We start from the raw sequence: 25,937 nt of genomic DNA, 5'->3' as shown, positions 1-25,937 counted from the left end.
AAAGCGTATTGTTATTCCAGGTTGCACACTAAGATAAAATATTATTGTAGTAAAAATTTTAATGTTGCCAGCTTTTAACGTATTTATGTGATTCTATCGAAATTGCCTGGTGCCGAAGGTGGATATTGTTGACAAATATCCCTTTTTGATTACGTTTGTTTTTTTTTTTTGTTGTTTTTTTTTAAACACTTTAAATTGCTAGTCTTAAGTATAGAAGAAAGCTTGTTTTGCCTTTCTAGCAATAGAAGTGGAATTTACTTTCAAGACTGTCTGATTAACGTATTTATGGTTACCCAGAATACATGCCTATATTGAAGAAGAAGTGCAGAGACGGCTTCATAATATTAATTTGCCTAGCGACGACATCAGCAGCCTGAGTATATCCTACTCTTCTGAATCTGGAAAGGTAGGTATTATGAAATCAATGCATTGCCCACATGTAATGTACAAAATAATTTGGGAAACACAAACCCTACTTTCCAGTTTGGTTTAAATGTTTTTATCTATCAAAACTTTAAAGGGGCTGTTTAAGATTAGGAAAAAAAAAATATTTAAAAAAAAAAACAGCCCCGTTCTCGTGCCTGTTATGGCAATCACTTGAATGAGAAGCGGCTGCAATATCGGATATAGCCCATGTTTCTGTTTTCCTGATCCTGGCAACCCCTTTAGGCTATGTTCACACGGAGTATTTTGGGGGAGGAATATCTGCCTCAAAATTCCGTTTGGAACTTTGAGGCAGATATTCCTCTCCCTGCACGTTTTTCGCCCGCGGCCATTGAGCACCGTGGGCATAAAACAGCGAGAAATACCCTTTCTCCTGCCTCCCATTGAAGTCAATGGGAGGTCAGAGGCGGAAGCGCCCGAAGATAGGGCATGTCGCTTCTTTTTCCCGCGAGGCAGTTTTACTGCTCGCGGGAAAAAGACGCCGACGCCTCCCATTGAAATCAATGGGAGGCGTTCTCGGGCCGTTTTTGCCGAGTTTTGCGATGCGGTTTCCGCGTCAAAAAACTCGGCAAAATACCCCGTGTGAACATAGCCTTAAAGAAAAACTTGTCGAGACAGACCACCTTTAATCCTTTTACTGCCAAGGATGTATGTAACTCGTCATGATATTAAATGTCTGCGTGAGTAGAGTATAATGGCTGAAGCTCGGTATCATATTAAAGTCCAGAATCATGGATATAATCATTAACTTATAGAATCTGTAAGATGCAATAGGTAAAAAATTTCACGGGGCCTATTGCACCTGCTACATAATGCTTGACATGCATAAAAGTCTAAATATCTTTATTGAAATAGTTCTCCATTCCACTTGCTTTATTTGCAGTGCCTCTATATAAATTAAGGGGGTGGGACATTATTAGAAAAAGAGTCTGCTGTTGTGCGTGGTTTGTGTTTTGTATTGCAGCACATCCCCTTTAAATCCAATAGGGCTGAGCTGCAATACCAGACACATTCCATGGGCAAGATTGTAGATGTTTCTAGATAACCCCTTTATATGTTCATCAGTATTTCAGTGAATTGTTTAAAGGGGTTTTCCGGCTAAAAATTAGTTTAGGCTCAGTTAAATGTAACGTCTGGCGGTCATAAACGCTATTCTGACGATTTTCTCGCCAGTCACATGATCATAAAAATGTGTTCTTCATTCTGTCACACCCAAACCTTTTCCTCTCCTTCTCTTCATCCATGAAACACTAACCCCTCACCCCACTCCCCTCTCTCCTTTTTTTTTTTTTTTTTATGGTAGTGAGTAGGGAGGTTCAGAAAAAAAGACAGCATTTTTATTTTAGCAAGTGCGCTGTTCATAGGCACATCAGTGCTTTGGTCATATGCTGCTATGATGCTCCCACCACTGGGGGGCATGACGTGGAGGACAGGTGGTCGCCACCAATGAAACGATAGAGCTACCGTGGTCATGAGACTGGCACTGATAATGGCGGAACGGCGCTTCTTATTGCTGTGTCGTACATTTATAAGTTTTACGCATAAAACCCCTTTAAGAATTACTGCCACCTTCCTTCTGCTTTCTAAATTTAAATCATAAGTGGAGGATTTGTCATGCTAAGCTCTTAGGGTGTGCGTGTGGACTGTCATGTTGCTGCTGTTTCTCAATATAGAAGTGCCTTCACATTGTGTTCTGTACCAAACATACTATACATATACTGTGACTGTGCCAAGCTTAAAGTCAATGAGCTCTACAGTATGACCCAATTCTCTATACTCAATTGGCTGTTTCCTTCACATTGCCTGCAGGAAGTGGGCTTCCGTGAACATGTATGAGCCTAATTTAGACCACCATTAATCATTGGAATGGGGGTTACGAGCCCCCCTTTCTGCCTCACTGCAACCTCCGCTGCCACTCCATTCCTTGTCTATGGGACTGACGGAAAAGGTTGAGCTCTGAACTCTGCTGTTTCCATCAGTCTTATAGACTTTGAATGGAGCACCAGTGCGCGTGCTTGACCGGTGCACTATTTAAAGTTCTTCCTACACTGGTTGTGCAGTGAGTCGGAACTGTTCTAGTGGTCGTGGGGGGTCCCAGCGAAGGATCCCCAGAGATCAGAAATGTATTACCTGCCATGTAGATATCTTGGCACAACCCCTTTAAGTGCTATTTTTCTGCTATTAATAACATATTTTTAAGATTTCCATTGCTATGTGTAAAAACCTATTGTGTAACCCTTCACTAAAGTCAGGCATTTTTTCTCCCAGAAATTATTGCATGCCTGTAATTAAATATTCTTCTCATGCACAATAACAACAAAAGCTTTCCACTGCATGCAACAAGGTGGCACCCAGGGTGCCATGGTGTAAACCGCATTTACTATTCTCTTTCGTAACAGTCCGTGTGAGTAGAAGTTAGCAATAAAACACTGTCAAGAGCTCTTTAACCTTGGAAATCTACTCGTGACGTTGCCTATAGGCTCGCAGGAGCTGGAGCGAGATTTATGTTAATAGGTTTATTTTCTGGTCTTAATTGCTCTTAAATTCTGTTACATTTTACCTTTTGAGATTCCTAACATAATCTGTTTTTGCTTGTTTTATAATAAATGTTATGTGAGGATACAATTTTTAACACTTTTTGTCTACGTAAATAGAGTAATCCTGATAAGAATTTTATTTTACAGATGAAATTCCCTCATTTAATAATTAGAACAGAAGAACTTTAAACAAGGACAATTATAAGACATTTATAACGTATTAACCGCTTTCCACTTTACATCTTGCAGATTCCTAGTATGGCGGCTGTATACTGTGCTTGGCTTCTTGCTGAAAAGGACATTTGGAAGGAGCATTGATAGCCGCTTACTGTCAGTCATCTGCTCTCAGCCAATCAGCTGGGAGTATTCTCAACAGTGCTGATGAGGCTCTCCTCACATTGCTCCTCCTCAATATCTTTTTCAGTTGGATGACAGACACACTATATAAAGACATCACACTCTGGTTTGGGAATAATGGACGTTCTTAGAACTAGATACTTTAGCTAATATTTTAGATGGAGCTTCCCGTTAAGAAAAAAAATGGAAGTTTCAGAATGGAATTCCTTTAGAACCCTCTTGGTTTGTGGTTCATTACCTGTACATGTAGGTGATATAGAATAATATAGGACTCCTATATAGTGCAGTCTTCATTTCTTGGCCTATATCTCTGGTCTTACATTTCTATGGCTTTATTCTCATTTATATTTATTGCACTTAGGGGAATGACAATTTTCTGAATGGCGTTAATCAAAGAAAAATAAAGTATGAGGTACGTGCCAACTTACTTGTTTATCTTCAATTGATTTGCATGCCCTAATAATTGGTGGTATTACATTAATTGATTGGTATTTTGCCATCCTTTATTTGTAACGGTGTTTGTTTGAGAACAACTGTTTGACGTCTGGGATTCCGTTCCCTTGCTACTTACTGTATATTCAATGTAAGTGGAAAAATCAACGCCGCAAAAACTGTGGTTTTGTATTTAAAAAAAGATCATTGTAGAGTTCTATATGTCCATATTTATGGGTTTGTAAAGTTCCATCTCATACATGAATTCAAATATTCATTTTTCTATAGGAACTTTGGGGAAGCTTTTACATTAGGATAGGAACTTGTTGGTATATTAAAAGAAAATTTAGATTTTTGTAAGGTCATTCAACAAGTAAATGTATCCAGGCCACAATAGGAAAACAGTAAGAAACCACTTTGTCAATGACTACTGCATCTGCTAAAACAAATTTATAGTGGTGGCTTTAGTCATCCACGCAAAGGTGGCAACAGAAGTTAGATCTTTTTGACAGATCCATCCCACTGTGATAGCGCGCTGTGTCTTGTATTGCAGCTCGGTTCAGTAGAGGATAGCTATTCCTGGAATTAAAAATAAATACATAAAAATAACAGACCTAATTTCCTAATCTCATACAACCCCTTTAATGTTTTGTTGGCCCTTAACACGAAATTGACTGTATCTGACACAAATTTCTAATGACTATGGCTACCACCGGTGGTCACAAGTGTGAGAAAATGGTGACAATCTAATGTTTACCATGACTCCCAGTCTGTTAGATTTTCTTGGCTGATTCAGTTGTGTTCACTCCTGAGAAAAGTGCTGGAAGTTATGGCAAACGTGTCCTCTCCATCCATGAGAGTTAATATGCACATCTGATTGAGCCGGACTTGCATTTTCGTGGGATTATAACAATGGTTTAGCCGTTTGTGGGAACCTAAAAGTGAATATCCACGCTTGAGTACATATTTTTTTTCTGTGTACGTTTAAAAGTCTGTGTAGATTAATTTCTACAGTCAGAGCTTTGTTTTTCTGATAGTGTTCTCCAAATCCCCTGTAAAATAACATTCTGACTACCTTCAGCCGCCACTAGAGGGAGCTTAGTATCTTACTGCATACTGTTACACATTATACAGTATGGAGAAATCTCCTATGATACCTCTATTTTATAGTTTAAATCTATGTCTATGCAGGGGCTTTGGTGCTCTGTATCAGAAAAAACAAATTGCCAATCGCTATAAAGATATTTGAAGAAATTAATCGGCATAGAAGTTTTGATTTAAAACTACAAGTTGATAAAATGTGGAAATTCACTTTAACCCCTTATTGACCAGGCCTTTTTGCACGTTCATGACCAAGGATTTTTTTTTTGTTTTTTCATTGTCATTCTAAGGCCCCATGCACACGAACGGGCTTTGGCGGCCGCAATTCCCCCGAAAATCCACGGGAGAATTGCGGCCCCATTCATTTCTATGGGCCCATGCACACGACCGTGGTTTTTTGTTGTTTTTTTTTGCTTTTCCCCCAAATATGAAATGAATCAAAATTAAACATTAATATATACCTGCCCAAAAATAGTACTTGTAGAAACTACAAATTCACCTGAATAAACAAAACCCCACATTGTTGCGTTTATTATCAGTTCTGAAATGCCAAGTTTAGGAAAAATTTAAAAAAATTGTGTGAACCTAAATCCCAAAAGGGGTTTGGTCCTGAAGAGGAAATCTGATACCACATAGTAAGGCCCTATGCACGCGAACATGCTTTTGCGGCCGCAATTCCCCCGAAAATCCACGGGAGAATTGCGGCCCCATTCATTCCTATGGGGCCATGCACACGACTGTGGTTTCCGCGGTCCGTGCATGGCCCAGGAGCCCGGACATCGGAAAGAACAGACAAGTCTTATTACGGCCATGTTCTGCGGTCCAGGCTCATAGAAAATAATGGACGCGGCCATGTGCACGCCCCACGGTTTATGGGCGGGTCGTGGGTGACACGCAGCTGCCGGCCGACCCGGAAATCACGGCCGTGTGCATGAGGCCTAAGAGTTGTAACTTTTCTTTTATTCCGTCAACATAGCCGTATGAGGGCTTGTTTTTTGTGGGACAAGTTGTATTTTTCAATTGCACCATTTTTGGGTGCATAAAATATATTGATTAACTTTTATTAACTTTATTTAGGGAAAGAATTGAAAATAAACAGCTATTCCAGCATTGATTTTCGCGTTATAAATTTACGCCGTTCACTATGCAGCATAAATAACATGTTACCTTTTATTCTATGTTTCGGCACAATTACGGGGATACCAAATATGTAAAGGTTTTTCGTTTTCCTACGTTTGCAAAATAAAAACCCTTTTTTTTTAAATAATTCTTGTTTTTGCATCACCGCAGTCTAAGAGCTGTAACTTTTTTTTCTATTTTTCCGTCATGGTCGCCATATGTGGCCTTGTTTTTAGCGGAGCAAGGTGTAGTTTTCATTGGTAGAATTTTGAGGTACATGGGACTTATTGATTAACTTTTATTTTATTTTAGATGTGGGGAATGGGAGAAAAAAAAGGAATTTTGGCGTTGTTTTTTGCGTTTTTTTTTTACGCAGTTCACGTCTATTGTTTGAGTCGTTACGATTGCGGTGATACCATATATGTGTGTGTGTGTGTTATTTTTGTTTTTTTTACACTTTTACTAAATAAAACCACTTTTAGGGGAAAGTATGGTTTTGTTTCATTTTTATTGTAATCTTGATTATGAATAAAACAAGATTGTGAATAGACATCCCGTGGAATGTCTATTCACTGTCTAAACACTTCAGTATTGTTAATGTGTTAGTATAAGACAGCACATAAGGATCTAGCAGGATCCCTATGCGCTGTCTGAATGAATGGAGATTAGTGCATGAGGCTGATTGGTCAGCGTCATACACTCCTCTGTACAACGCCCACTTGGTCTAAAGTAAAAACACGCCCACTTGGGCATTAAGCAACTCATTAGCATAAATCTAAAATCGCTAATAAAGTGGTGAAAACTGCTGTCACCTACATTATAGCACCGATCTCCTTATGTAGGAGATAGGGCACTTATAATGTGGTGACAGAGCCTCTTTAAATCGTTTGGGCACTGTGATAACAAGTGATTACATCAAAAATTGTACCATGTGACAAACTCGGCTCTGCCTTGAGCTTCCTATGATGTAGAACAATAAAATTTGTAACTGTTGCAACCGCCTGCACCAGCGGTAATTTCTGGTCCATTTTTGTAGGTAGCATTTATAGGATATGGATTATTATTGTCCCACTGTTCATTAAATTGTACTTTTATTCATTTCTGACACGTTTCTGTGCACTGTTGCAGTAACCATATGCTCTTTTATTCCTTCTGAAAGACTTTGTATTGTGTATTGACCAGTCATTCAGTGCCGTGTTCAGTTCTAAGATCTTTCGGTTACATTTTGGCCATGTCATTTGTTACAAAGCAGGGTCCCCGACCATAGCATACAGCTGACAATGCTGGGTACCGTGCCACTGTATAGAGCTGGTGGTGCCGCTTACATTGAAAGAAAGTGCTGCTACTTTGTATTCGTTCACTTCACAATGGAGATGAATGAAGATGGATTTATGGGTTTTTATTTTTTAATCCTGCAGTTCTGGTAGATTGGAGGGGGGTGACCGGATGGAGGAACGTTCTGTATTTTTTAAGGGTTGATACGAGAATATAATTGTCTATTTATTTGTATTTAAACAATACTGTTTATAAATAAAGTGATGGGTAATTCTTAAATCAACACTAATCACTCAATGATCGATTCGCTGGAATTAAATATATGCTCATGAAGGAAATATTCCATTGCTTCCTTTCTTTAACATTTTAAACAGAAAGTACAATATCCTCAGGCAAATCGCAGAAAGATGTCGATTTCCCAGATCGGAACAGTAGCCTCACCGCCTACGAGACAAGACAGAATGGTGTTCAATGATAGACACAATCTGAATCCTGTGTCTGCTAATTTATATTCTTTCTTCACACAAAAATGTTCTGACTCTCAAGAGAAACATTTGAAGGAAGAGAATGAGAAAGGGAAAAATAGATCATCCATTAGTGAATATTTTGACTTTCTGTCTGACACAGAACGTGAACCAAGTCACCTTCTCAGTAGAAATCTCTGTAACAGCAAATACGCTCATCAAAATATCTTATCTTCTTCTCAGCAAATTCCTGCCAAGACCAAAGGGAAACATTTAGAAAGTGTGTCTAGTGACCGCGATTTCTTTAAAATGGAACCTGACCGGACTTTGTTCCAGCAGATGTCCTCCTCCGAGATGAAGACGCTTGATAATGAGCAACCCGAGTGCAATGATATATTTTACTGTAATCTCTGTGAGACCAATATACTTCCTGAAAATGACTTAAAGGAGAACAAGTGTTGCTGCCCAACTCACCAGGGTATCCCCCAACAGCCTCCTGCTTACCAGCGTGACTCTGATGTGGGCAGAGATAGCTCTTTGTGCCAAGATACAACACATTATAAATACAGTTTGCAAAATCTTTTTAGCAGGTTTTCTTATCTTTATAAAGAGAGGCAGCTGCCAACTATACAAAATGTTATTACACAAGCTAAGAGATTATGTCGTGTGCAAGCAAATAATGCCCAGAATCTTCCAGGTTTCTCACTTCTAAAAGATTTGCAGTTTGTGAATTATTTTCAGTTAATAAAATCAGAACAGGGACAAGAACAATCTGAAGTTCTGGATCCTTACGAGAACAAGGTGAAAGTCTACACCATTTGTCCATCAAGCTCAAAGAGTACAGATGGTGAAAAGCTAATGCTGTTTGAGCTTTCTCTAAGAAAGGAGATCAATGTTGATGGAGGCCACCATCTTTCTAAATTTGAAGATGTGGAGACAGATCATGTCACTTTGTTGTCACGGACATTTTGGAATTTCCCAAATAACCTTCTGGAACTAAGAAATTGCCGTGCAGATGAGATTCTTGACCACTTCCTCGCTACTGTGCCAGACCTGCGCATTAAAAAGAATGAATGTGAAGGTGTCTACTGGCTTTCTGTTGGCACAACGAGTCACCGAGAGCCTCGGCTTGCCTGTTTACTCATCTCCACAACATATCTTAGCTTTATATTATTTCCAGACACTGAATCTAGGTTTCTTTTTACTCTTCCGGTCAATTCTTTGGAAGAACTTCACATTAATTTTGGAGGACAAAGCCTACAGCTCCTTGGTCCCTTTCAGGACTCCCCTGTGACTATATTTACATTTGATAATAGCTGTACTCTGCGGCTATGTCAAGTCTTAACAAAAATTCAAGTGACTGATTCAGACTATGCCGAGTCTTGCAGTCATCCACTCTTGAGTAGGGATCTGATGGAGCTGTCAACTGACTGGAATTGTGATCTCTCTGACCTTGTCTGCTCTAATGGTTTTAGAGTGACTTGTAACTTCAAGAGTACATTAGCTGATGTGGCTTATCTTCTACATGAAAATACAAATGGCACAAAACCGGCATTAGGAGATATGCACTTGTTGCTTTACACATCCGTCAGGGTGGAACATATACACGGGCAATGTGCATATAGGTCACTGGCTCTCAGTAATATATCTATTGCTCTTGTACATGATGGGGTTTTCCAGGCAAACTTTGGTATCATGAGTCCTTCATCTTCACACGTTGACCATATAAAGCTCCATTCTCTTAGTGATGTAAAGTGCATTATTTTAACAGACCGGGAAGATTTAACCAAAATCACCATTGTTTTTTCTAACAAAGACGTGAATGGGGACAAGGAGGTGGATGAAAATGAATTGCTTTCAGTTGTTTCTCAGTCAAACCTAGCAGAAAATTTGTCTTTAGCTACAGACGTGTGGAAACTGACACTAAGCTCCTATAAACATGCACTGTTTCTTATAAGATTTTTAACATTTTAGCTATAACCCAGTACTGGAAAATATACCAAATTGAAATCTTTTTGTGGTTCGGTACTTTTTCACCTTTGGACTTTGTGCTTTGATAGTAAAAAGAGGCATTATATAGGTGAAGGTGATGGGAGATGTTATAATTCAGTCTTTAAAGCGACTGTCCAGCGACTGGCATTTGATATATTTAAAGCTGAATCCATCAAAGTTTGTGATGTTCTTTCTTTCCTGGCTCATGCAATGGGTTTCCTAACTTGTGCCCTCCCTTTCTTTTATGTCAATATGTACTAATAATAGGTGTTTTTATTGGGTAACAATAAAAATTAAATGCTTTGCATCATTTTCAAAAAACGCATAACGCAGTAAACATTATTTTTCCACCATAACGTAGTGAATTATATCCCATATATCCACATAGCCTGAGCATTATCTATTGCCCATAGTGCCAAATATAGAGATAGACGAATACCCATATATTTTTTAAAGATCGACTACAAAGCAGTATGTAGAAATGGGGACAAATAAATAATGCCCATTAAACTATTCAAGTAAAGAATGTATTTCACTTTTCTTCTTTTAAATCGATGTGGCATAGTATTTTGCAAGTTCACTTGGGTTTAATACAACGCACGGTTTCGCATTCACAGCTCTACTAATAAATTTATTTTATCGGCAAAGCACCCCTCACTTTTTGTGAGAAGAAAGAATACAGATGCCCTGATTTAGAACGGGGAATGGTCATTCTTTTGCATTGCAGCATTTTGCAGGTCTGTCCCCAGAATGACCCAGTAGTGCAAACGTTCAAGCTTTGAACAAGTCTCTCTGTTTCTGAAAGGGCCACTAGTGCTATTTCTACCAACAACGCTATGCTCCATTTAAGAACGACTGCTCTAAATTGTGTATCCAATTCCCTTTATGCTGTGTATCTTTGAATATAATGTCTTTGCGATTTTGTTTTGTCACAGTACATTGACGCTTTTAGATTTGACATTGTAATGAATAAAATATTGATTGGGGATATATAATCGTGTTTTCTGTAGTTTATTGTATTTCTTGTTCATATACTGCTCCATCTAAAATTACCAGCGTAATATCAGTCTACAGCAAAGGTTTATGAAATAAGGTTTCTTATTATCTTCCTACGTCATTATGTAACATGTTTCCCTGTATGAAAACTGATTATTCTTTATTAAATGAACCTTTTCTATATATGTGTTCATACAAGCTATTATTTTATTTCCTTTCCCATTTACACTTGGATACACGTCTCTGTGGAATGGGAATTTTGTTATATTTTCCACAGCATTTGTACATACCCCTTGCATATGTGATTATTTTCTATGTGGTTTCAGCTGTTTTAGAAAGCTTACCTTAAAAAGGTAGGTTCGCCTACACATATTGCAACTTGCATATAGGTATAGGAGTATAAATCCAGTCATTTTTTAAATGCTTATCGACCACATCTAAGTTATGAACTTAAATGTGATCTGGGACCGCTCGATCCTGCATGTCAGAGAAACGCAGGACCCGCTGACACTGAACCCGTCAGTCCCGCTGTCCTGACGGATACAGCTTTCAGCTCTAGATACAGCTACACTGTTTACAGGATACAAAGCAGCTGCATCTCAAAAAGTAATTTTTTATAAAAAAGTTGCACAAAACACAGACATTTTTATTTGAAAAAAAAAAAACAACTATTTCAAAGTTGTACATAGCTTTTAATTGTCAGTTACTTTTTTTTGTAAATTTACTAAAAAGTAGTGGCGCAAACACAATTACAAAAAAAAAGCCAATTTGTCATAAACTTTATTTAAAAAAATCCCCATTATCGTAATGACCCGTACATTACATTGAACACATTATTTTAACTAATTATTAAATGACATAGATAAAAAAAATTATTCTGCATTTAAGCCATAATTAAAGTTAATATAAAGTAAACACATGTGCATGGCAAAATGATGGTAAAAAAATTACAACTCCTCTCAAAAAAAAAAACCTCTTTGGCTAGATTCACACGAACGTGTCCGTTTTGCGTCCGCAAAAGAAGCAGCGTTTTTCCTGCGTTACAGTTACGTGTGCCATCAGTGTGTGTTTCGTGTGCAATCAGTCTTTGATGTCCGTGTTGGTGCACATTTTTTTTTTTACATTTTATCTGCATCTCTTTAGCAACTTGTGCGTGAATAACAGACAGCACACGGATGACGTCCATGTGATGTCTGTGATTTTCACACACCCATTGACTTCAATGGGTTCATGATCCACAAAAACGCACGCAAATAGAACATGCAGTGAGTTTCACGCAACGGAAACACGCTGTGTGAGAGATCACGCATGTCCGAATAGCCCCATTGAGTTGCATAGGTCCGTGTGCTGTTCGTTGTTTTCACACTCAGCACACGGACATATACAACGTTCGTCTGAATAAGGCCTTCTAGTGTTGACATAAAAATAAAAAAGTTGAGTTTGAATGTGGGATGGAAAAACAAAAACATTCTTCTAACTATCTGAACAGCACCTACATTTTCTGACAATAAAAGGGTTAAAGGGGTATTCCCATGTTAGACATTTATTGCATATGAACAGGATTTTTGTCTGATAGATGCGGGTCCCAACCGACACACAGAGGGTTGCACATGTTAGTCCATTTCCGTAACTCTCATTAAATAGAATGGAGAGATCCGTGTGCATGGTCGGCCCTCTCTCCCTTAGTGACGGCCTGGGACCAGTGGCCGCCGCATTAGAAAAAAAGGGGTCGGGTGATCCCCGTACTTTGTATCTGTGCGGGTACCAGAGCTGAGAGTCGCGTCTATCATACATTTAAGGCCAGGGGCGTAGCTAAAGGCTCATGGGCCCCGATTCAATGGTTCGTCTTGCCCCCCCCCCCCAAAAAAAAAAACTTCTCAGGGCCGATGGCCGGCAGCTTTCAGCTGCATCGCTGAGTCTCCGAAGTGACAACAATGCAGCACTAGCAGCCAGGGGCGCCACTAAGGACTTAAAACATCAGGGGGAATGGCCCCAATATATATGTGCACCCCCCCCCCAAAAAAAAGTGTGCGTGTATGAATATGTGCGCATATATATATATATATATATATAATCCAAAAATAGAGGCAGCACTCCAAGGAAATTGGTGAAAAAAAGTGGTGTGTTTATTCACCCCAGGTAGGCAACGTTTCGATCCGTCTCTATGGGATCTTTGTCAAGCCAATTTCCTTGGAGTGTTGCCTCTTCATTTTTTTGGGATTTCATTAACAAGGGTTCCTCAACCTAGGAGGCCTGCACCCACTACTGTTGCTGTGCTGCTTTATTCTTTTTCTCACTATATATATATATATATATATATATATATATATATATATATATATATATATATATATATATATATATATATATATAAGATCCAAACATAGGAGCAGCACTGTGTCAATAGCCAGAAACGGTTGGTGCTAGCTTCAAAATATCAAGGAGTGACGAGCTCCTCATGCATATATCCAAGAAAAAGAGACTGGAAGCAGCACTCCGCAAAAAAATGTGAATTTATTCACCCAACACAGCAACGTTTCACTTCCTCCATGGAAGCATTTTCAATATATATATATATAGTGAGACCGCAGATCTATAGCACCACGACCCTAAAGCTATGGATAAGATTAGATACAGTGGCTCAGCAGACAGTATCAGACATTATAGGATTAGACACAGTGGCTCAGCAGACAGTATCACACATCATAGGATTAGATACAGTGGCTCAGCAGACAGTATAACACATGATTGGATTAGTTATAGGGCCCAGCTCGCTGACATTGCAGCTCCAGCGCTGGACCCAGGAAAGGTAAGAATAATAATTATTTTCCTTTTTGACGTGATACAAATTATTTTTGTGTGTTTGTTTTTTTACAAGTTCAGTTGTTGGACTACTTCAGATTCGAGGACGACTTCGAAAACTATGTTTTTTTTTTTATTCTCAATAAAATTGATAACGAGGGTTGTGTGGAATTTTTATTTCAATAAAATATTTTATCTATGTCTTTGTATTTGTTTAAACTTTATAACTACCGCCCTAGTAATTGTCGCTCGCTGATTCACAATGCCCATTACTAAGGGGGGGGACTTAAGGTTAGACATGAAGAGGTTAACACTAATCCCCATTATTACCCTGGTACCCAGCGCCACCAGTTAGAGCCGGGTATGATCTAGTACCCGACCATCTGTAGTGACAGAGGGGCACTGGGGCGGCCCCAGTCTGGTATTATTAGGCTGGGAAAGGCCCAAAACTGTGACCCTTCCCACCCTGGTAATGCTAGGCTGCTGCTGGTTATAAAAATGGGGGAACCCAACATCGTGCTGTCCAATTATTTATAAAAAAAAAATTTGACGTAGTGTCCCCTGCCCATTTTTCGTAACCAGCCAGATACAACACAGCAGCAGCAGGCTAGCATTACTAGGGTGGTAAGGGCCACTGTTTTTGGCTGTTCCCAGCCTAATAATACCAGCCTGCGGTCAACCCAGTATTCGACCATCACTACAGATGGTCGGGTACTTGATCGTACCCGGCTCTTCGTGGCACCCCTGGTGGCGGTGGGTACCTGGGTAATAATGGGGGTTAGTGTTAGCCTTTTCACCGGCTAACACTAAGCCCCGCCTTAGTAATGGACGCTGTCAATCTGTCAGCGGCCATTAGTAAGTTGGCAGCGATAAAGTAAAAAAAAAAATACAAAGACAGAAAAATTAGATTTATTGAAATAAAACACCCCCACACAACCCTCATTAACCATTTTATTGAGAATTTAAAAAAGCTGTCATCGAAGTAGTCATCAAATCCGACGTAGTCCAACAACCGAACCTGTGAAAAGGTTCACGTCACCGCTGCCCTTCCGTTGATGGGGTCCGTCGGGTTAACCCCTCAACAGAAAGGCAAACTGAAACTTCCGCTTCAGTTTCCCTCACCATTGATCTCAATGGTGACGGAAATGTTGCTAAAGATTTCCGTTTGTCACCGTTGTGGCAGGGTTCCGTTGGTTTGCATTGTCGACTGCGCTATTGATTCTGCCAAAACAACGGAACCCGTTCACAACGGTGAGAAACGGAAACCATTAGCAAAGTATCCATCACCATTGAGATCAATGGTGATGCAAACGGAAGCTAAGGTTTCCGTTTGCCTTTACGTTGAGGGGTTAACCAGACGGAACCCCTCAACGGAAGGGCATCGGTGATGTGAACAGGGCCTTAGATACAGGGCCCATGTGCATGTGTGATACTGTTTGTTGGACCCTTGTATCTAAGCCTAATGATGGCTTAGATACAGGGTACAGCAGACAGTATTCTTATGCAGTATAAGCTGGGGCCCTGTATCTAAGCCTAACACACGGTAGGCTTTAAAGGTTGTCCAGTCCCTAAACATTGATGGCCTATCTTCAGTATAGGCCATCAATAGCTGATGGGTCGGGATCAGACACCCGGGACCCTCGCCAATCAGCTGTTTTGAAGGGGTTGCAGCCGCTCGTACGAGTGCTGCTTCCCCTTCATTTCCCTCCCTTGCTCACACTGTGAATCGCTGACACGTCCATGTCAGCGGTTCATTGTGAGAAAGTAACCGGAATGAAGGGGAAGTAGCACTCGTACGAGCGGCTGCAACCCCTTCAACACAGCTGATTAGCGGGGGTCCAGGGTGTCTGATCCCAACCCATCAGCAAGACACTAACATTAAACTTTCCTCCTCTTCAGCCGCAGGTCCTCACTCCATCAAGTGTCGGGATGCTGTGCGCAGCGCATAGCATCGTGACATTATACGCTGCGCACAGCGCTGTGACGTCAGAACCTCCGATGCGCTCCAGGAAGAGGAGGGGTAAGTACTGTCAGTTACTATAGTAACGGGCCCGTGTAGTTTATTACATAGGCCCCAGTTACTATAGTAACTTTTCATTGATGTGGTGCCGGGGGCTGCGGGTCACCCTGGCTTCTGGGCCCGGTCGCAATTGCGACTACTGCGACCCCTATAGCTATGCCACTGTTTAAGGCATATCCTGTGGATATGCCATAAATGCCTAAGATGGGAAAACCCTTTAAATTATAAACTTTGCGGCATACAGCCGTTCTTTTTTTTCTTAAGATATGATCACACGTGGCTTTTTTTTTTTTTGTCCTTCTTTGGTAAAAATTACAGGAAAATATATTTATGTAATTTTTACTGAGAAACACATTCAAAGAAAAAAAAAAAAAAGCCCCAAAAACTGTGACAAGAATGTCACTGGTGACGTTATAGTTGTATAGTATACTGGGTGGTTGAAAGAAGTTAAGCAAGCACTGTACTGAATAAGCCCCCCTGCATGATTGTAAATGAGAATAGACTATACGACTTGATGTAACTCGGGATCAGAACATCGTAAATAAAGCTATGCTTTTACAAATTACTCAAATTTTTCTGTAGATTATAGCTAAATGTAAATTTGTATGGTGGTGTTAAAAGGAGAACTTAAACTTTTTAATCTAAAGTTACGTTTAGGGATGTAAAAAGAAGCCCACATCAAAAAGCTGGAATTAAATCACAAATTATATTGAATTACTTTCTTTGTACTACAAATACAGTATCATTTTCCAATTTAGCTCACACACTTAAAAAGCAATTTTCATATTTGAGTAACTTACATAGAAATCAACGGTTCACAGTTACTTTTTGGTCCTTAAAGACTGTGTGAAGCCTGGACTATGCTGTAACTTAAGACATGTGATGGTGTACAGTAGTATTTCAGCAGACAAGCCCTTAAAAAAGAATAAAGAGGATCTGTCACTAGTTTAGTGATGCCCAATCTCCTAGCTCATCTAATGGGTGCTGTCACACTGATAATGCTAGTGAAAATTGTGTCCCAAAACGTTAATTACTTTAAAAGTTATGAGCTTTTTTCTAAATATGCAAATGAAGCTATACTTGACAAATGGGCGTCAACACCAGCGACTCTCCTGAGACGGAGCTACCTCACAGCCTTTGACGCTGTCCTATCAGCATGAAGCTGCTTCACACAGTGTGAGAGACTGAGGCTGGAGGGAAGCAGTCATATCAAACAGCCATATCTCGGGCTATGGACCACCTAGAACAGCGGTTCTAGCTGTGAAACAACCAGGGATATCACCAGTTGAAAACACAGTCGGAAATGGAAGCTGTATACTATATGATCACAATTTGTTGCTGGGCTGTGAAGAGGAGAACTATATGACGATTGGACAGTGTGATGGAGAAAACATTACACCGCCCAGAGTGACCACTTATTTGACTATTAGAGCTGCATTAGCATACTTAGAAAAATAAGTTTTTGAAAACACATCACACTGCATTTATCAGCATCATATCCCCTATTAGATTAGTTAGGAGATAGGGAATTGATAAACTGGGGACAGATCCTCTTTAAGTCACAGCTGTTGTGAGACCGAATATGATTTTAGATGTTAATGTTGACTGCACATTTCACATTAAGTTACAGTTTCAAGCAATAATGTCAACAGTGCTAATTTCTATAAAGGTCTGTGACCTGAGTCGTGCTTCTCTTGACTATGTATCATGGATGGGTGGATGCCAGAAGGAACGTCAAGTTGCTGCACCAGTTACCAAACAGACGTTTATGGGTTAATCCTCCACTTTGGAAGGTACCTAAATACCTTTTCATCTGGTCACTCTCGACAATGACCCTGTTGTTCACATTATATAAAAAAAACAAATTGCTATAAAATGGGAGTAAAGGGGTTTTCTTAATGGTAGTCTAGGATTAGAGTAAATGGACTTCATAGAGAGCTCCCTTTCTTGGAACAGTTTATGGGCCAGAGCAGAGAGCTTTTATCAATCATGGTGAGATGACCCCTACTAACTATTACATAGAAAAATTACATTTGGGGCATCTATTGTGCAGAATGTGGCCTACAGGAAAATCAGAATGGGACTTTGCTAATAAATATGGAACCTTCTTTACTATGCCACCCTGATGCACTTGTTCCACCTTTTCAACCCTTATGGAGAGAAATGCAGCTTTACCCTTTGGGATCATTCCACCTCCAACTGTTTGCCGTCAATTCTCGTGTGTTCAGCGGAGGTTTAATCTCCAATGTGAGATGCCGCCCTTCCCGTTACAAGCGGCTATACCAATCACATTTTTTTTCCAACAGAGCATTGTCTTTAACCCTTAAATGATCAAGTGTCATTGATTCCCCCTGTGTCCAGGTCAAATTTTCCATTTCTGATATTCACTTCTTTAAACGATTATGTCTTTGCAACCGTTTTGAATATCACAACTATTTTTACTATTTTTTTTTTTACAAGACTTGAGGCCTTTTTTTCTAAATTTGTTTAATTCCATGTTTTACATTTTTATTATGAGCAGACAAATCACTAAGCTATGTGAAAAAAAAACAAAATTTTTTGTAAGTATTTTTTTATATATTTATCTATATTATATGTATGTGTATATATGTGTGGGTATGTATGTATATATATATATATATATATATATATATATATATATATATATATGCTGTTGCAGCTCTGTAACAATTAGTCTACTTCCGTCTCTGTCGCCCATCGCCGTGAAAAGAGGGCTATAAGGCTATATTCACACGATGTGGAAAAAAAGGGCAGTTAACAACGGATCAACTGTCAGATTTTCATGGCTATTTTGCATCAGTGTGTCTCAAAATTTGAATCAGTTTCCAGGCCACCTGACAGTTTTTAACCATCATTTGCCATCCGTTTTTCAGGGCGTAAAAAAAAATGGATGAATTTTATTTGCTAGGTTTTTTTCTTGTCCCAGTCACCTGTAGATGGTGCCTCAATACCCCTGTAGATAGTGCCAATGCCCACATAGTGCCCACTATAGGTAGTGCCCACATAATGCCACAGTTCCCACTGTAGATAATGCCCACATAGTGCCACAGTTACCACTGTAGTTAGTGCCGACATAGTGCCACACACACTAGGCCCATGTAGATAGCGCCACAGTGTCCCCTGTAGGTAGTGCCACAGTGCCCATGTAGACAGTGCCACACATCCCTGTATATAGCACCTCCCCTGTAGATAGCACCACACCCACTGTAGATAGTGCCACCTCCTGTAGATAGCACCAGTCCCCCTGTAGATAGCACCACCTAAGCTCCCTCTAGGAGCAAAATCTCAGGTCAGAGGGCTCCAAATATGAACAGTGACGTCATGGTCTCCCTCTAGGGGCGGAGTCCCTGCCCAGATTGTTGCCAACGCTCTGGCCGGGGATTCTGCTCCTAGTGAGAGCCCCTGACATCACTGTCCGTATATGGACAGAGGCGTCAGGGGCTCCCTCAAGGAGCGGAATCCCCGGCTGAAGCGATCTGACCGGTGATTCCGCTCCTACAGGGATGGGTGCTGTCTACAGTGGGGGTGGTGCTATACACAGGGGGGGTTCTGTCTACAGGGCAGACAATGCTATCTACATGGGGGTGGTGCTATCTACAAGGGGGATGGCTGGGGGTTGTGTGTGGCACTACCTAAAGGGGGCGGTGTATTCCGGGGCTATCAAAGTCCTGGCAGACATGAGTGCAGCACTGCTTACAATAAAGCAGCACTGCACTCATTAAACCCTGTTCCAGGCTGCCAACGTTTATATACTATACATGACAACTGCAAGAGGCATCGGCAGTTGGAACGTATATATAGTCATATGGCAGTCGTGAAGGGGTTAAATAAGTCTACATACCCCTGCTGGGTCTCTTCACTAAAGGTCAGTACCCCTCCTGAGCTGGGTCTAAGGTCTTTCATTCAGTCAACCAGAATTCTGCGCTGTTAAGATGACGTACGAGAACCCTGAAACAGTGTTGTATACAGATAAGTTCTTGTTTGAGAACGGTTTTTCTGATATGCTCTAATTTGCATCCTTTTTTTCCCCATGGATCATTGCCTTCATAATAAGTCTCCATACACCCACTGGGTCTCTTCAATGAGAGCCAGTACCCCTCCTGAACTGCATCATATTAAACTACAGTATTATTTTGTTTTGCTTTACACAGGATTTGGTGGTTATTTTAGCTCTTTAACAAAAAATAATCTGTGTGTAAGGGAGACTGTAAATTTTGTTGGAGTTATCAAACAATGGATTTATGACTTACTGGGTAAAGTTTTAGAGCCTTTATTCTTAAAACAAAGTTTGGAATGTGTTAGTTCCCTGGAGCTGGATGTGAGGTTTTCGAAGGTTTCTGAGATCTGTAGCTTTTATGTGGAGCTAAGGAGAAAATGGGAAAATGAAAAAATGACCTCGGGTCATGCAGTACAGAGCTGACATATTGCATTATAGCCAGTGGGCGAGATAGCCTGAGCTTCTTTCTAATGGGAGAAGTCAACATCTAAAACATTAACTACCTCCTGACACCAAGATTCCCTCGAGATTAAAAACAAATAAAATCCATTTCAGTCCCTCAGCAGCACAATGTTTTTACCCTTTATATAAATACAATGAAGTGCGTTCAAGTGCTATTCAGTAATTAATTTAATTAAAGTCTTTATTCATTAAGTAATAAGCAAAATGATAATTGCATTCATTGTACTGCATTTGCAGATCGAAAGTAATGTGTCATTGCTTACACAGAAATGAAAAATAGCAAAAACCTAATGTTTTTGTCAAGCGCTTTCAATTTGTTGTAGTGAATTTCCATTTAATTTGTAATCCTTTGTTCCACCATAGTGTAACATGTTTGCCGTGTGCTTAAAAAATGGGGATCAAATATTGTGTCTATTAGGGTATAATCACACGTGGCAGATTGGTTACGGAAATTTCTGCAACAGTCCCATACATCTGAATGGGGCTTCCAGAAACCCATGCATATGAAGCAGAAACATATGTATAGAATTAAAAACGTATCTGAAGCGTGTGAAGGTGTCCAAAATATGTTCATGCCTTGTACTCCATGTGCTTCTCAGTTTTTTTTTAAAAGGGGCCTCATGAGGGAACTTGGTTATCAAATGATCACTGGGAATATTACATTAAAGGATATGACACGCAGGATTACGCTTTTATTGATCACATCTAAGATTATAACTTAGATGTGTTGGATAATAAGTGGAGACGCAGGTCCGAGACCGGCAGGACCTGCTTTCACTGAACCCATCAATGCCGATGACCTGACGGTTTCAGGTCTCACGCAATATAAAGCTTCCCTGCATATAGGATACAAAGCAACTGTATCTGAAAAAGTAAAAATAATTTTTAATAAAAAAAGTTGCACCAATCACACTGATACACATTTTTATAAAAAAAAAAAAAGAAGAGTTTTCAATGGTGTACATAACTTAAAGCTGAATTCACACTTCAGTTTTACTCTGCTTAGTGTATTCGGTGGTAAGGGTATGTTCACACGCTGAGAGGCATTTACGTGTGAAAAGACAGACTGTTTACAGCTGCCTCGTTTCACACGTAAATGCTCCTCGTAATTTACGAGGCGTCTGTGACGCTCGTAAATCTTGAGCTGTGCTTCATTGAGTTCAATGAAGAACAGCTCAAATAACGTGGCAAAGAAGTGCCCTGCACTTCTTTGCCGAGGCAGTCAATTTACGCGTCGTCGTTTGACAGCTGTCAAACGACGACGCGTAAATTACAGGTCGTCTGCACAATACGTCGGCAAACCCATTCAAATGAATGGGCAGATGTTTGCCGACGTATTGTAGCCCTATTTTCAGGCGTAAAACGAGGCATAATACGCCTCATTTACGCCTGAAAATAGGTCGTGTGAACCCAGCCTTAAGCTCCCTGCGCACTCGTATCCGTAGTCCTATTTACCCGACGGAGGCTTAAAGAGTGTCCCTTTGTCGGGCTGGTATACGCCTGTATACCTTTTTCCAACTGCTCCGTATACATTGTTTTAACATATTTAGCCTATAGGTCGACCGATGCCACTATTTATGCCTTTACAGTGACATTCGTCAAAGATTTACTTTGGGAAATGCTAACAAGGTTGACAATACTACCAGAACAATACAGGATTCTTACACTGAAAATAATCACTATAGTTTACAGGACACAAAATACCTGATATTGAGAAAATGCAGTGCGGTCATGTAACAATAGTGCTACTTATGTAGGGCATGATTGTGGGAATGTATTTAGACTGGCGATTCATATGCCAGTCTTAACCTGAAACACACTGGATTATAATATGTCTAATTTATTAAGACGCACGCTTCTTAATAAATTTGGCGCATCTCTGCCCATCCATGCGTCAGAAAACTAAATCTACGCCAACTATGAGCTGGTGGAGGTTTGCGCTATAATTTACACCAGTTCCTGGCATAAATTATGCTAAATTTGTCAGGCGGTGTGTGGCCCTGCCCTCCCCGTTAAGCTTCGAGCCGCTTCTTAGAGAGTGCCGTGAATGGCTTAAAAGTTAAATTTTTTCCCTGCAAATCGTGCCGTTTGTGCCTTTCCTAGGCCAGAAAACGTACAGAAAAATTTGCCTAGTTGTCCATTTTAACCAATCCGTGTAGTTTAACTAGTTCCCGAACTATAATAAAAATGTACGTCATGGGTAGCTGTCAGTTGCTGCACCACGATGTATATTATTGCCATGATTATCTCGGGAGCACTGTCCGTGTACCCGCAAGATCAGGAGCAGGTCTGTACTCAACAGCCCTGCTCCTGATGCGACTGCCGGTATCAGAGAAAATACCAATCCTAGCAGTTAACCCCTTCAGTGTAGTGATCAAGCATGATTGCAGCACTGCAAAGGAGGGAGCTCCCATGTAACAGTCATTGCGGGTCCCAGTGGAATAATGTTTTCGGTTGGCATCACTATCGAGACAGTCCAGGACCTAAGAAAGTTCCCCAGGGCTATATCATTTGTACGCCTAGTAGTTCATACTTGAAGTATATCCTAATATGCGCCTGTTCATATTTCTATGCACTGGCACAATATGCTGGCATACAGAAGGTTCAAGTCCCTCTATGGGGAAAGTAAAAATGTATACAAAAAATTTAATAATGGTTTGTATGAGTAATGAATAAATAAATACACATTACATAAAAATAAAATATTGATTATTTAATTAAAAAAAATATATAAAATAACCGCCCACATATTTGGTATCCCCATGTGCACTGCAACCTATACTTATACTTCATTTTGTCCAAAAATGAACAGGGTAAAAACAAATAAATAAAATAGTTTTTTGTGTACCATCCAAATTAAAGGAGTTATCAGGGTTCCTAAAACGTTTTAGTAATGTCTATAAATGACCTTAATTATAAAAGCAACTAGTACTCATCCATCCATCCCCCGTCGATCCAGTTCTGACACTCTGGTGGTCCTCCTGGTTATTGTTTACATGCAGGCAGCATGTGACCGCTGCAGCCAATCAGAAGGTTCAGATGCCATGTATTGTTTTTCTGCCATTATGCCAGGATACCGGTTGTTTTTTTTAATTCAGGTCATTTGCAGCCATTACTGGAAAAAACCTTATGAACCCGGATAACCCATTTCAATTACTTAAAATAAATTTCTAACAAATACGCTAAAAGGGTATAAACTTAAAGTATATGTCCTGCAAAAAACAAGGCCTTATTCTACTAAGTGGACGGAAAATTAAAAAAGTTATACAATCAGAAATACTGAGACAAACAATACGTGTCTGGTCCTTTAAAGCTTTAAAAAAAGGAAAGCTGATCTCAGATTGGTTTCTACGGCAAACGAGGCCAATTTTTCTGTTACACTTTTAAAATATACGGCATTCTTTTATATTGATTTCTGTTCCTCAGTATTTTACAGCCACCAATAAACAGACTTATTACAAGCATGTAGGTCATTCATAAGAGACCCCATTCTGTTTATATCGTTTACATGTGTCTAGATCTAGTGTTGCGGAGGAAATGTAAAAGGCAGTCTCGGGGTCTTTTGCAATAACTGTAAAAGTCCATATTAAGTCTGCAGCATGTGGCCTTATAATATGTAGCCTAGTTAAGGAGAAAATCGGATAAAATGTGAGCAAAAATAATATAGTCATTTCTCTCCGGCTAATGCATTCACCTATCTGCAGGCCGCAGAAGTGCTATATCATCCTTCATAATTATTCATCACTGAAACACAGGATGGATAGCAAAGTGTCAGCATCTCGGCTTGATAGAAAGATCCATTGCTGCTTAAATTATTCTTCCTATCTTTTACCGCACACCTGGGCTCCAGATATCAGGCGTCCGCCGCAGCGAGAGGCTGGTGAAATCCACACTGATCCTGTGTGTGTAATTTTGTCACCGTGTGTCTGGACTCTGGAGGCCAGTCCTCCTTTGTAACAACCTTCCCAGCCGACACTTAGACCCCTAACAAGACTCCAGGCAACATTACATGACTCTGTGCCTGGAGGAACTGTCACATTAAGATTGATGCTACCTTACCGGCGTTGCCGTGTAATGGGAAATGTGACTAAAACATATTCATATGTAGCTAGTGTAAAATATTAAACACATAAATCTATCCAGGTATTAGTCATTTTTAGAACTGGGATGTGCTTATTTTAGATTAATTTAAAACAAATGGTTCATCTTGTGAGATGTTATTCTACCTTAATATATAAAGTGTCAGCGAATGAGGAATAAGCCATGTCATTCGGTTTCTAAATTATATCATTGGTTTGGTATTGGAGCAGAGGAATCATTTATTTTTCTTGATAGGGTCTATTAACAGCAGGTCTGATCTGGTCTATTGCAGGGTGGTATAATTGACTGCCTCTAATGTGAATTGTATCCTATAACTTTTCTAGGCTGCTCGCTGCACCGAAGAACCCTAAATTATTATAAATGCCGTAAGTTTTGCAAGATTCAGATGCCTGGAATGTAATTTCCATAGACAAATTTTGGTAGTAGTAAAGGTTGTACTGAAGAGCTCAGCGACTTTAAAAATGGCACCGTCATATGATATCTTTGCCACAAGTCAGTTCATTTCTGATTTTCTAGATCTGCTCCGGTCAACTGTAAGCAATATTATTGTGAAGTGGAAACGTTTAGGAGGAACATTAGCTCATCCCCCAATTTAGTAGACCACATAAAACTCACAGAGTGGAGCCGACGAGTGCTGAAGCGGGTGATGCATAAAAATCGCCCATCCTCTGTTCCATCTCTCGTTACAGAGTACCAAACTACCTCTGGAAGTAACATCCGCACAAGAAGTATGCGTCGTGAGCTTCATGAAGTGAGATTCCATGGACGAGCTGCTGCACACAAGTAGAGTGGTGTAAAATATGTCGCCACTGGACTTTGGAGCAGTGGAAATGTGTTTTCTGGATTGTATGCATCCATCTTTGTGGCCACAGTTTGGGGAAGGCCCTTTCCTGTTCCAGCATGACTCTGCCCCTGTGGTCAATGTGGGGTCCATAAAGACATGGTTTCACTAGTGGTCTGTACAGAGCCCTGACCTCAACCCCATCTAATGGTTTTGATTAATTGGAATGCTGATTACAAGCAAGGCCTTCTTGTCCATCATCAGTGCCAGACCTGACAAATGCTCTCTTTGCTGAATGATCACAAATTCCCACATACCCACACCAAAATCTGAAAATTCTGCCCAGAAGAGTACAGACTGTTCTAGCCGCAAAATGGGACCCTCCATATTCACCTCCAATTTTTTGTATATAGGATGTCCAACAAACTCATATAGGTGTGATGGTCAGGTGTCCATGTACTTTTGGCCATATAGTGTATCTTCTTCTTTGATCTTGTCAAAATAGTAAAAATTTCTGAACCATGTACATTTATTTAAGCCCTGCCCTCTAGGTCAGTCTTTTGTGGTAATGGAGGGATTATGAGGAAATGCACCAGCGTTTTCTCTGACCTGTTAAAGCAGATTTGTCATAAGAATAATCTGCCCTATCATAAGCCCGGTGCCCTCCTTGCCATTTCCTGACCTTACACCAATGTCAATCACGAGCGCTGAAATCATGAATACAGTGGACCCATAACTGTGAGTCCTCTGTATTTTTTCTTCTCCACTATTATTCAAGCGACACAATATTGTTTTCTGCCCTTTGGTATAATAGCTCCGTGGATCTGTCATGGTAATATTTTGCTCTTAAAAAAGACCAGGTCACTCTAATAACCGTTTCTCAAACAGCACTTCCACCGAGGGCTAAAAGGTAACTGCTCCTATCTGCTCTTTTTTTGTTGCACCTTCATTATATCTTCAGATAATAGTATTTTTCTGCCGCAAATCCTCAATGAAATTGCCGCAGTGTTGCAGATAAATCCACGGCACATTTGTC

At 40.1% G+C, this 25,937-nt stretch overlaps 1 protein-coding gene across 4 annotated transcripts in view; it reads left to right on the top strand.

Moving 5' to 3' along the window:
* The window catches only part of KIF16B (kinesin family member 16B), a 242,300-nt gene that overhangs the window by 157,234 nt on the left and 59,129 nt on the right, over window positions 1-25,937 (top strand). For 2 of the 4 annotated variants that reach the window (XM_075863096.1, XM_075863095.1), the window contains 3 exons: window positions 298-406; window positions 3,700-3,750; window positions 7,658-10,798. In XM_075863096.1, the coding sequence (XP_075719211.1) occupies window positions 298-406; window positions 3,700-3,750; window positions 7,658-9,703 (2,206 nt within the window). In that variant the 3' untranslated portion in view covers window positions 9,704-10,798. Of the gene's footprint in view, window positions 1-297; window positions 407-3,699; window positions 3,751-7,657; window positions 10,799-25,937 lie in introns of those variants that run through there. The other 2 variants (XM_075863098.1, XM_075863097.1) reach the window with 1 other exon arrangement.

The sequence above is a fragment of the Rhinoderma darwinii genome, chromosome 4, assembly GCF_050947455.1.
Source record: "Rhinoderma darwinii isolate aRhiDar2 chromosome 4, aRhiDar2.hap1, whole genome shotgun sequence".
NCBI lineage: Eukaryota > Metazoa > Chordata > Amphibia > Anura > Rhinodermatidae > Rhinoderma > Rhinoderma darwinii.
This window is presented reverse-complemented; position numbering and strand designations above follow the sequence as displayed.